The following is a 13,145-nucleotide window of genomic DNA, read 5'->3' on the forward strand; positions in this document are numbered from 1 at the left end:
ACAAGAAAAAGGCACATAGACAACGGTTATTAACCGTTGTCGTAGGGATATACTTTCTGTTGTTAAAGCCGGTGTTGTTGTAAGTCCCGCGCATAGACAACGATTTTTTAACCGTTGTCTTTTATAAAAACAACAACGATTTTTTAACCGTTGTCTATTAAGTGTTGTTGAAGCCGGTGTTGTTGTAAGTCACGCACATAGACAACGGTTAATAACCGTTGTCTTTTCTAGAAACGACAACGGTTTTTTAACCGTTGTGTATTAAGTGTTGTTGAAACCGGTGTTGTTAAAAGTCACGCACATAGACAACGGTTAATAACCGTTGTCTTTTCTAGAAACGACAATGGTTTTTTAACTGTTGTCTATTAAGTGTTGTTGAAACTGGTGTTGTTAAAAGTCACGCAATAGACAACGGTTATTAACCGTTGTCTTTTCTACCAACGACAATGGTTTTTTAACCGTTGTCTATTAAGTGTTGTTGAAAAGTGTAGTTACATAATTGTGCACAAGCTAATAAGGTTCAAAATAACAAGTCAAAAGACTTCAATGACCAATTCTAATTATCATCCAAGTCATAATACTACTACACAAAAAACAATTTCCCGAACCAATTCAAGTCCAAATGATCACAACGTTCGAATGACCAAATCATACCTACTCTATATGACTTGATAGAATATCGGCCTATTCAGATCGCACCAGATCAATAACCTCTTTGTCATAATCAACTTGTTAAAACTACATGTAAAAAGTAAGAAAATAAATTAGTATAGATATAAATAATTTCCAATGAAATGAAACTGCCCTCTTACTCTCACCACATTCATACTCAAGCTGTTCATAACAAGATAATGAGTTCCCTAAAGAGAATCATAACAAGTGTAGCCAACAAGTAAAGAAAGACACTTGAAAAAGCAATACAAATGCACTCCCCAAAAAAAATGTTAACAGATCAGATACACATGATTCAGGTTCTTGTCTTAGCTAGCCAGAAAATAATAGAAAAGGAAATAAGCCAGAAATTGACAAAAGGCTTGAGCAGAACTTATGGAAAATGATTTATCTAGTGCTCTTAAAACTTTATAACTACAATATGAATGGAAGCTGAGTGATAGACCTTGAATCGTGTTCCAATAGAAGAAAACTTGGAGGACTTTGATGCTTCTTCAGGAAGTGGTGGAAATAAACCAGCCACAAATGAGCAGTTTGAAGCTGTTAACAGATCCTGATGCTCTGCAACCACATAGTCTTTGTTCTTCTCCAAAAATAGATCTACTTGATAAGTCACCTGTAGGTTATACAGGACAATCCAGCATCACACTGGCAAAGAGAATTATGAGTATTTGCAACTAAGAAGGGACTCTTGGTTACCTCCCCTACATAGTGTGATATTGTAAAACTAGTACGAGAAAGTTTGGGTTTGATGAAGCGTTTGTTTTTCACAAATGTCTGGTACAGTTTTTGAGAAAATGTTTCATGAGTTGATTTGGGGAACATGCTGCAGAAAGAAATATAGTGAGTACCTGAGCATAAAATAAATAAAATATTGTAAACCCAGCCTTCTACATATTAAATAAAACACAATGGGTTCTATGGTAGTGAATGAACATACCAAGCTTCATCTAAGAGTGCAACTCCAGGTTTCTGCAAATTGTCAACTCATTATAATTTGAAAGTAACACCTGGCTTCAGAGCTAACTATGTGGATTATCATGTATTTAATAATTGAATACCTCATAAGGTGTCAGACCATTAATTTGTTTTTAAAAATATTAAAGAATCTGCCATAAAAAATGTAATGAAGGTGTGGTTGCAAACCTTCTCAATAAGATCCAGCACATCTTGGTTATCAACAAACTCAATGTAGCTCCAGTTAATCTCTTCCTTTTCATATTCTTCTTGTTCCATCTTAAATACATGCTGCAACCATGATAACGATGATTTTAAGTAATAAAAAAATGACTATCCAAGAGCTCATTATTGGCCGGAAAAGATCAGTATATTGGCTTCGGTGGAAATTTAGCTCCCATCAAGTTACATCATTTAACTTGCATAACTGTATTCTCTTTTTGCTTTTATTCCTGAATTGGTGAAGCTTTTCATAAGGTGTCTAGAGAAGTTAAAACCATTTTTTGCACAACCATGGGAGCTACAACAACTTCTATAAGATCAGCATTCAAATTGTTGCTAGGCGGAATTATATTAAATACAAGCTTAAGTTTTGTGCCAATCTATAACTGAGTAGTTTATAAGAGAATAGTAGAAATATGACTAAAAAATCAAATCAATACAAAAAGCTATATGTATTCTTTGTTTCCACGTTTAGAATCTCAAAGACTCTCACAGATAATCATCAAGCTGGATAATTGAAAAGCAATTACTGAAAACACAATAGTATAAATGTTCAGTCTAAAGCTTATTAAGCATACATTTACCTGTTCAGCTGTGAGTAATTTGAATGTTTAGTGTAAAGATAGGGATAAAGAAACCATCATCACCATCAACCGAACAACCTCCGGTCAGACGAACAGCAGCTCAATCATCACGGCAGACGAACAGCAGCTGGGGAAAGAACGCACAAATTTAGTTTGAACCCAAACCCAAAATCCATCATCTACTGCCTATCACCGCCACTGCCTATCAAGCAACGCACAAAGCTCAGGAACAATAATTGAAAAAAGAAATTACCGCCGTTGGGTGAACTTCCGCGTGACCGACGCTGTCTATCATCGCCGCACAACGCCCTACTGTCTATCACCGCCGCTGTCTCTGCCATTCTGCTGTTGCTGTTGTCGCTCCGCCGTGGGCAATGGGTCGGCGACAAGAGAGTTGTGACCGCCGCCGGCTGTGACCGGCGTTGAGGAGCTTCGTCACGGCGTTGGAGAAGCTGGGGTTGAAGAGATTGGTCGCGGCCGGTTGAGCGTCGTTGGAGAAGCAGGAATTGGGAATTGAAGATTGAAGATGAATAGCCCTAAATTCAGAGGGCTTTGTTTTTGTTTTCTCTTCCTTAAGTGTTAATGAAAATAATGAGAGGGGATTTATTTTTTGAGAGGGAAGGAGATTGTTTTTTACAGAGTGTGCGAGGGAATATTATTTTTTTGAGAGGGAAAGAAATTTTTGCAAAGTGTGATAGTTTTTAAAGTCAAATTTTGAAGAAGAGAGAATTTCATTTTTTATCTTAGATTTATAGGTATCAGTCTATTTGTAATCCTTTTTTATCAAAATATTCAATTTTGGTCCTAGTATTATTTCGACATGATCAATTTTGGCCCTAATATTATTTCGACATGATCAATTTTGGTCCTCTATCAATAAAATCGTTGAAATTAAATTAAATTGAATGACATTTTGATATTTTTAATACAAAGTGCGTTGACCAGTTATATTTTTTATGTTTATTTTTATGAAAAAAATCATAATTGAAGAGCAAAATGTCATGTATTTAACGAAATTTCAATAATTTTTTTTATAAAAGACCAAAATTGGTCATGTCACAATAATATTAGGACAAAAAATGAATGTTGGGACCGGGTCCATCATAACCCGGGTATATAGGTACATAACGGGAGTAAGAAAATAATAGCTTTATTACCTAAGGCACTAGGCCCAAAATAGTAACGGGTATATAGGTACAGAACGGGGGTTAGAAAATAGTAACTTTATTATCCGGGGCGCTAGGCCTAAAATAGTACTTATAAAGTCCCAGGTACAGGCCCAGGCTGGCGGCCCAAATATAAAGATCCAAATACAAAGATCACGTCCCAATGAATGGGCTACAGCTAGATCTGTAATTGTGAATATAGAGTTCAATCATTATGAATATGAATTTCAAAAATTATGAATATATAGTTCAATAATTATTAATATAGAACAGTGTGCACCATGCATGGTGCACACGATTGCATAGCATAATTTGCCCTTGTTACAAAGATCGCGGCAAAATAAATAGGCTATAGCTAACTGTACGACATTAACTACTCTTTCATATCCATTCTCCACGTGTCTCATGCATGTCGCAAGGGTCGATTACCAACATATAACTAACCTTGTTAGTCATGCGTTAGCCGGAAGGGTCGATTACCAACCCCGACCCCTATCATACCGCCCTTAACCCCTCCACACCTAACCGCACCATTATGAACACCACACCGCACCACACAGGGCCGTTCTATGGCATGTAATTTAATGAATTGAAAATAAAACTTTAATGAATTGACATTGAAATTTTGGTGAATAATTTTATATTTAAATATGAACGAAAATAGAACTATTAAATTAACTTTTGAATTGTATTATTTCTTTGTTAAATTTTTATGCATTATATTTGGACAAAAAAATGTAATTACATTTTTATTTTTGTTCTAGATCTTCTAATTAAACATCTATTTTCATCTCGTAAAAAAAACAATGAAGGTCCAAATTATAGGTAAAAGATAAGGTGTAACACTTTAGTAAACCAAAGTTAGTGTGGCTTGGTGGGTTTAGCTTTGTTTGTTATGTTAGAGGTCTTAGGTTCTATCCTTAACTTATATTTTATACAATCATTGTTTTGGTTCTCAGAGACAACACAGAACCAAACTCGTTATATATTAGATGTTGCGTTTAAATATGTAAGTGTTGGTGTGGCTTGGTGGGTTTAGCTTAGTTTGTTATGTTAGATTATGTTAGAAGTTTTGGGTTCTATTCCCTAACCTAGTTTATAAAATTGTTATCTTGGTTTTCACAGACAACATAGAAGCAACCCAGTTATATACCAGATGTTGCACTTTAGTACATAAGAGTTTGTGTTGCTTAGTTGGTTAAACCTTATTTGTTATGTTTGAGGTCATAGGTTCGACTCTTGTTGTTAACATCATTATTTTTATTTTATACAACTGTTGTCTTTTATAAAAAACGACCAAAGACAAAACCGTTGTCTTAAACAAATAAAGAACGCGCAACGACAACGGTTATATAAAACCGTTGTCGTTATAGTGTTGTGTATTCAAGTGCGATTAAAGACAACACATAAATGACAACGGTTAAATAAAACCGTTTTCTTTTATAAAATAATAATGCGCAAAGACAACGGTTTTAAAAAACCCGTTGTCTTTGTAGTGTTGTGTATTCTAGTGCGCTTAAAGACAACACACCAACGACAACGGTTAAATAAAACCGTTGTCTTTTTTTAAAAAAAGAGCGCACAACGACAACGGTTAAATAAAACCGTTGTCTTTAAAAAAAAAAAAAAGAGCGCACAAAGACAACGGTTTTAAAAAACCGTTGTCTTTCTAGTGTTGTGTATTCTAGTGTGCTTAAAGACAACACACCAACGACAACGGTTAAAAAAACGGTTGTCTTTTTATAAAAAAACGCACATAGACAACGGTTTTAAAAAACCGTTGTCGTTGTGGTGTTGTCTTTTCATAAAATGCACAAAGATAACACACTTATAACAACGGTTAAGTAAAAACCGTTGTCTTTGACAAAAGTGTTGCACCAAAGACAACGGTTTTGGACCAAACTATTGTCTTTTATACAAAAGACAACACTTTTCTTAAAAACTGTTGTATTTCTAGTGTTGTCTATGTGCATTTTTCTTGTAGTGCACCCTAAGATCTGCGCCACTTCCTCATTATCTGCCTCACATGTATTCCTACTATAACAGATACGGGATTTGTGATAATTAACCACCTGCCCAAAAAAATCTCTTAAAATTATTATATTAAATATTTTGGATGATGATTTGGATGCCAAGTAAGCTTACCTCTAAAACAAACTAGTAATTGTCCTGTGCGATGCACGAACTATTATTATTTTAACAAATTTACCAATTAAATTTTTGACATCCTCTGAATTAGCAAAGAAAGTAATGGTTGTGGAAACATAAAAACGTACTTGAGTATAACTATACAATGTAATATTTAATATTTTTAAAAATTTAATTATGCTATTATTATGTTGGTTTTAAAGTTTATTGTTACTTGTATTATTATTTGAATTTGATTTTTTTAAAAAAGAATTTGAATTTGAAATAACTACTTTAATTATATAATATAACTAGCGTATTTAAATAAAACTTGTAAATAAAATAACATGCAATATTTGTCGAAAATCTCCACCAAAATCTTATCCATTTGAAAAAGATTATTTATGTAAGAACTACATTTATTTTATATTTAATTTCTCCTCTTTATATATGTGGAGTCAAATTAATTATAATTAAGGTTTAAATGAATATATACACAAATTATATTGAATATAAAACTTTACCAATAAATTTGAACACAATAAACTTTTTTTCCATATTTCATTATGCTTTAATATATATATAGAGATAGAGATAGAGATAGAGTTATAATAATAAAATATAATTTATAAAATATAAATCCACATAATAACTTCAAAAAAAAATGTATAAATACATATACCCAAACAATTAATGCATTCATACTTGCTAATCTTGTTTCTATCAAAATGCATTCACCCTTTGGAAGGAAAATTTTGTGGCTAGATTCTGCTTTATTATATATACTAGTTTTTTTACGCGCTTTGCGCGAATGGGATGCCCAATGATTATTTTTAAATAAGTATTTCAAAGTATATCAATACAATATTATATCGGAGATGTTCATGCATATGTAAATAAATATTGAATTTGTTTATTTAAATCGGTAATTCAAAATATCTAAATGCAAGATAATATTTATTGAATTTTCTAATCGATATTTGGTAGTGGACTAGTGGTAGTTTTCCCCTACATGTTTCATACATTGTGAGATGTGTGTCGTAGGTTATCATGTGAAAGTATTGAACAAAATATTAATATTTATTATATTTGTATAAAATACTTGATAAATAAATATATATAATGTATTTTGTATTATAACTTTGATATTTAATTACAAGATAATGTAAAAAAAAAAAAAAAAGACAATGGACAATGCAATGAATATAATAAATTGATAAATTTGAAGGTAATGAATCTTTGAATTGTAGAAAATAAAGATAATATAATTAATGAAATTATATCTATTTTTAAATTTTTTATAATGAATAATTTTTTTTTTTTAAATAAAGACATTATAGACATCTAATTTTAAATTAATTAAATGCATATGTATTATTTTTTGTTGTAGCTACTACTTTATTTAGTTTAATAAGAGTAATAAAGTGACGTATATACTTTTCATCAACAATAATGCAATCATTGATTTTTTTTTTTAAAAAAATACATACAAAAAATATTAATGCAAAAGTATAATTGAAATATTAAGGGGGCGTTTACTAACAGGAAATTTTCAAGAATTTCCAAGATGAAAATTGAAAACAGCCCAATGTGTTTACTATAGTTTTTTCTCATTTCCAAATTTGAAAACAATCTTCCGTGTTTTGCTAGAAATTAGAAAACAAAAAAAAACTTGTTTTCAAAATAGGAAACATGCGCGTGAACAGTAGATTGGACATCGAATCCTGCCAGCGATCTTTTTATTCTCTCTTTTCTCCTTTCTTCTCTACTTTGTCAGCCAACCACCTTCCATTTTCCTTCATTACTTTTGTCTTCTCCTTCACACCTACCCTCCTTCTCTCTACTTTACTTTCTTCTCCAACTGCGCTTCTGTCTGTTGCGACTCACACCCACCAGCTCTTCTGTCTATTGCGACTCACACCCACCGGCGACTCACACCCACCGGCCAAGCTGCGCTTCTGTCTATTGCGACTCACACCCACCGACGACTCACACCCACCGGCCAAGCTGCGCTTCTGTCTATTGCGACTCACACCCACCGGCGACTCACACCCACCGGCCAATCCTCATGTCACCGTGAATCTGACCGTCAGCTAAGTGTTGCTGACCGAGCTACCAGGTAAATTTTTTTGTTTTTTTTTTTTTTTGTTTTTTCTTTTTTCGAAATCTATTTATTGATGTTTATTTTGATAATTTTAGCTTGGTTACCATAGTTGTTAGATTTTCAGATCTTGAAAATTTTTGCTCCTGAATGTACATCGAATCTTGCCAGCGATCTGAAACTTTAAACATAATGTTTTTGTGGGTATATATGTGTGTGTGAGATCGAACAGTTGATAGATAGATACTCCAGTACTAAATAGATGTTAATGAGATATGATGGTTCAGATTTAGCATAATATAATAATGTGCAGACTAGAGGATCGGAGTTGATAGGTAGGTAGAGTTTTGTTTATCCATGGTTGTAAAGTTGGAACAAATGGATTCTGGAGAAAGTAATGTCAAAATAGTTATGAGCAAAACGAGGAAGAAGAAGAATGCATGATGAGGGAGGGGTAGCTTGAGCGTTAGCTTAGTTTAAGTGTTTGCAGAGAGGAATCTGATGGTGCAGAGAGAAATGGAAGAGAGGGATGGACCACTCTTTTTTTTTAAAAAAAAAAATAATATTGAGTTATTATGATTTTTTTGACTATTAAGAAAAACTTATAACAGTTATCAAGAATGTGTATACCTAGTAAAGTTGGACTATAATCAGTATAATTATTATTACAATTCCATATCACTTTCTTTCATTTATTGTTGGTTGTGATGCTAGCTTTGATATAGACAAAGATTGTTGGGATCCTGACTTTGTTTTTGGCAACAACGATTGTGATTCTAATTTTGGTGTTAGCATGGTTGGTGATGGTGGTTGTGATTGGGATTAACATTATTTGCCAAACATACACCAGTAGTAGTTCATCTAGTGGATGGTAGAGAGAAATGTGTGAATAGAGTGAAATGTAAACATACCATCATTATTGTCCATGATATGATTCACTGCGTACGTCTACATCTTTATTTCATGTGTGTCTTCTGCATGAATTAACGATACAAATGCATGAATTAACGATACAAATATTTTATTGTTTGACAATGAAGCACGCAAGACATAAAATGAACAGCAACAGAGAGCATCTATATTGCATACAGTAGCATATCATGACTATGCAGAGGATTCATATATACTTGCAGTTTGAATGTAATTGCATTGTTATACATGACAATTTAGTATCATAAATGCAATTAGTAAGTTTCTCATATATATAATATGGTGGATATAGAATTAAGTAGCATATAGCATGACATAGAACTACAGTTTGGCAAATAATGAGTAATGTATTATAGTTCTAAGTATTAAAAACAATGAGCAGTGAGTGTAGTGCGAGTTTACACAGTTATATATTATGATATATATTGATTGTATTTAGCAGAAGGATTAAAGATTTTACATTTACATGAGTGTGTTGTGATATATGTACATGATATTCATAAGGTATAGCACATATTCTAGATTATAGCCAAGCGTTGTCTGTGAACTTATATGTGATGTTCAGTATTACATGTTAGTAATGTTTGACCCTAACACCACAATTGACAAAAATGCATAAGATCACTAATAAAAATACACAGTAGTAATGTTTCTACATGATTTTAGGTTGAAATTTACATGATTTTGCTAACTTGGATTTGATCAGGTGGCTTATCTCATGATTATAACATAGCTTATTCACCCCAAAAGACGGAGTCACCAAAATCATCGGTTGGATTGTGCCCATCACCACGTTCCAGGGTAATGTCCTTTCTAAATCTGTTTTTTTTTTTTCTTCTTTTTTTACTGTACTTGAGTTTGTTTATTTGAGAAATAGAGCTATTATCCTTTTTTGATCAACTGGCTTATCTCATGATTATAACATATGGTAGCTAGAATTGTTGGTTATGAATTGAATGAATTTGCATTTGCTTAGATGAATAACGTTACAGAAACCAATGATGATGAGGCTAAATGGCCCGATACGGCCGTTGTACAATTTTTGAGTATTTTAAATGAAAGAGTCAAAAAAACTGCGGATGGAAAGCTTTCATTCAAGCCTTCAGAATGGCAAGAAATTGATCGTGAGATGATTAAAGCCACTGGGTTATGTTACGGGCCCTTCAAACTTAAAGGAAAGATGAATAGGCTGAAAATGTTGTACAATCAGTTTTCTGAGTTGATTGCTCATACCGGGGTAACATACAACCCATCTACAAACACTGTGCACACATGTGAGGATACATGGAATAAATTCTACGCGGTATGAAAAAGAAACTTCTTGTTCTATTAGTTTATAATGATACCGAATTATTTCATTCAATTGTATACTTTAATAATATATGTATTTATGGTTGAAACATAAGAATCCTTCTAAATTCAAGGCTTTTAAGCGAAATGGTTGCAAACACTATGAGCTAATGGCTGAGGTGTTTGCCCGATCTGTTGCTACTGGAGGTCTTGCCAAATCTTCCGCACAAAGGCCACCAAACTCTGATGAGGAACGTGATGATGAAGATGAGTTATTGCATAGTGCTAAGCCATCATCATTTTTTACTGAAGGTAGTACCAGTTCTAAAGGGAAAAGGAGTCTGGATGATTTGTTGAATATTGGTGGTAGCACCAAGAAGAGCAGTGCCAAGAAATTGCAGGAACAGTTTGGCAATGCATTGGATACTATTAGTATGAGTATTTCTTCAAAACAAATCCGTCGAAAAGCTAGGGAAGATGCAAGTATGATGAGTACGGCGGCAGTGGGTAACCCATACAGTATGAAAGCGTGTATGGAGATATTGAACAACATGGGTGACATTCCCTCTAAAGCCGTTAATGCATGTATCCAGCAGTGGGCAAATCCTGACATTCGTGAAGCGTTCCTAGAAATGCGACGACCTGAATGGCAACGTGACTGGGTGTTATCTTTCATTTGAATATGTTGATCTTATATGTTGTTGTTGTTCTTGTTACTGCTTAGGACTTTGTGACCTCCTTAATTTGCTAATTGATGACTATGTCTGTAATAACACTTATTTAAGTTTTAAATGTCAAGACTATTTTTGTTTTCACACGTGTATTACACTTCATATTGCAGGGATAATGTCAGAACAATGTTATAGTTCTAATAGCTCTAGTGACAGTGATGAAGAAGATTATGCACTAGTACTTATCATTATTGCTGCATGCTTATTGATGGACGATGTAGAAAGGACTCCATGTAGGACCTCAATCCTTTCAGGTAAAGATTACATAAATGAACTCTTGCATGGAAATCCTACTAGGTGTTATGAATCTTTTAGGATGGTGCCCCTTGTGTTCGAAAAGTTATGTGATAGATTGAAGGGGTTGGATGCGTTAAAAGATACAAGACATATATCACTGGAGGAGCAATTAGCAATGGGTCTCCTAGCTCTAACGCATAGAAGTTCACAACGTATAATTGCTGAGCGGTTTCAACATTCCACTAGAACTGTACATAAATGTGTGAAGCGTGTCATACGTGCACTTGTACGATTGGGAAATAAAATCATCAAGCGCGTGAATAGAGGACCGGTGCAACCAGAAATTTTAGCAAATCCCAAATGGTATCCTTATTTTGAGGTATGGTTGGTAGTTGTACATAACTTTAATAAAATTAATATAATTATTTATGTAAAATATCTAATACGAATATTTTACAATCTTAGTGATAGAAATGTATAGGTGCTATAGATGGAACACATGTCGCAGCTTGGGTACCTGCATCAAAGCAAAGCACATTCCGAGGTAGAAAAGGAGGAATGTTGACCCAAAATGTCATGGCAGTTTGCTCGCATGACATGATGTTTACATTCGTACATGCGGGTTGGGAAGGAAGTGCAAATGATTCTCGCATATTCTTAAATGCAATTTCAAAGCCTGGAAGTGATTTTCCTATGCCACCCGAAGGTAAGAGTATTCGAATAGCTATTAATTTCAATTATTTAACTTAGTGTAATTTAGTACTTCTTTAAGTATATTCTTTTTTCTCAATTGTATAGGTTATTACTACGTTGTTGATGCTGGTTACCCAAATGCACCCAGTTTTTTGGCACCATACCGCGCGGAGCGCTATCACTTGAATGACTTTCGTGGGCAAGGACGAATACGAAATAAGCAAGCCCTATTTAATTATCGACACTCATCATTGCGGAATGTGATTGAGCGGTGTTTTGGACTTTTAAAGGCAAGATTCCCAATTCTAAAGTCCATTAATGGTTACCCATTGATTAGGCAAAGACAAATTCCTCTTGCATGTTGTGCATTACATAATTTCATTCGGTTGGAAGATAAGAATGATCAATTGGGTATGATGTACGGAACACAGGACATGGTTTTCGATGAAGGTGGAAGTAGTAGTGGTGGTGGAAATAATACCATACAATTAGATATGAGTCAACAAGACCAAATGCTACAATTGCGTGAGGACATCGCAAATGCACTCTGGGCAAATTATAATCATTGATGGTGTACTCAATTTTATTTGCAATGTTTTGTAATCACATTTCGTCACGAAACAACTTATATTAAATTATTGCAATTAATATGTTTTGTATTGACATTTTAATTTGTCACGAAATAACTTATAAATATATGTATGTAGTACATTTTTAATTTAGTAAATGGAGAATGCATTTCGAAAATAAGTACAGGTAAACAAGTTTTCAATTTCAGTTTTCGAAAACAGAGAATAATTTTCTGTTAGTAAACGGGCCCTAAGTTTTTTTCTGATCTAAATAATCAAAAGAATATTAAGTTTTTTTTTCTGATCAAATGATTTTTAAAGTTCTTGATTTATAATCTTTGATGCTTAACTTTGAATGTTATGTATTTAGTCAGACTAATTATTTGAACAAAGTTTATGTTAAATTTTATATTATATATATTTTAAATATATTTTAACATATTCGTAGTATATGTTTAACAATTATGCCAACTCTAATTGGGATGTGGTTCGAAACTAAGACTTTTATTATAGAAATTAATGTGTAAGTTAAAATAATAAATACTTAACAGAATATTCCGTTACTAAAGTTTATGCTAACGGAATTTAGGTTATTTAAGGGAAGAAAATAATATAATAGAGGGCAAATAAGGAAAATCAATAAAAAATACTAAAATAAAAATAATATAAAATATTATTTTAAGAAACAATAGTATAATATGAACCATTCATTTTAAGAAACAATAGGACCGATATTTTTTTGTTCCAGTTAAGGGTCTAACATTATTGGCTCTTATTAGAATTGTATTGTATTGTATAGATAGATGTAGATTGTAGATTGTAGATTGTAGATATAAAGAAGATAAAAATAAAGATATAGATATAAA

The 13,145-nt window shown here is 33.0% G+C and overlaps 1 protein-coding gene across 2 annotated transcripts; it reads right to left on the reverse strand.

Annotated features, from left to right (window-relative positions):
* Positions 1-707: 707 nt before the first annotated feature.
* On the reverse strand, positions 708-2,997 carry LOC109158270 (myosin-11-like). Of its 2 annotated transcripts, XM_019306180.1 has the most exons (7): positions 2,689-2,997; positions 2,436-2,562; positions 1,819-1,920; positions 1,613-1,644; positions 1,372-1,498; positions 1,118-1,288; positions 708-738 (listed from the first exon to the last, which is right to left on the reverse strand). In XM_019306180.1, the coding sequence occupies exons 3-7, from the start codon at positions 1,906-1,908 to the stop codon at positions 733-735; spliced, it is 426 nt and encodes a 141-aa protein (XP_019161725.1). In that variant the 5' UTR covers positions 1,909-1,920; positions 2,436-2,562; positions 2,689-2,997; the 3' UTR covers positions 708-732. The 2 variants fall into 2 exon arrangements, with proteins under 2 accessions (XP_019161725.1, XP_019161724.1); XM_019306179.1 differs by lacking the exon at positions 708-738 and having other exon boundaries at positions 807-1,288.
* Positions 2,998-13,145: the final 10,148 nt, after the last annotated feature.

Source organism: Ipomoea nil, unplaced genomic scaffold (assembly GCF_001879475.1).
Source record: "Ipomoea nil cultivar Tokyo-kokei standard unplaced genomic scaffold, Asagao_1.1 scaffold2805, whole genome shotgun sequence".
NCBI lineage: Eukaryota > Viridiplantae > Streptophyta > Magnoliopsida > Solanales > Convolvulaceae > Ipomoea > Ipomoea nil.

Bases quoted from the DNA above. Each gene is read 5' to 3' on its own strand.
- LOC109158270 (XM_019306179.1), bottom strand. From the start codon at position 1,908: ATGGAACAAGAAGAATATGAAAAGGAAGAGATTAACTGGAGCTACATT. The intron at 1,499-1,612 runs GTATGTTCATTC...TTCTTTCTGCAG, and splicing joins GCACTCTTAGATGAAGCTTG to CATGTTCCCCAAATCAACTC. The intron at 1,289-1,371 runs GTAACCAAGAGT...TATAACCTACAG, and splicing joins TATCACACTATGTAGGGGAG to GTGACTTATCAAGTAGATCT.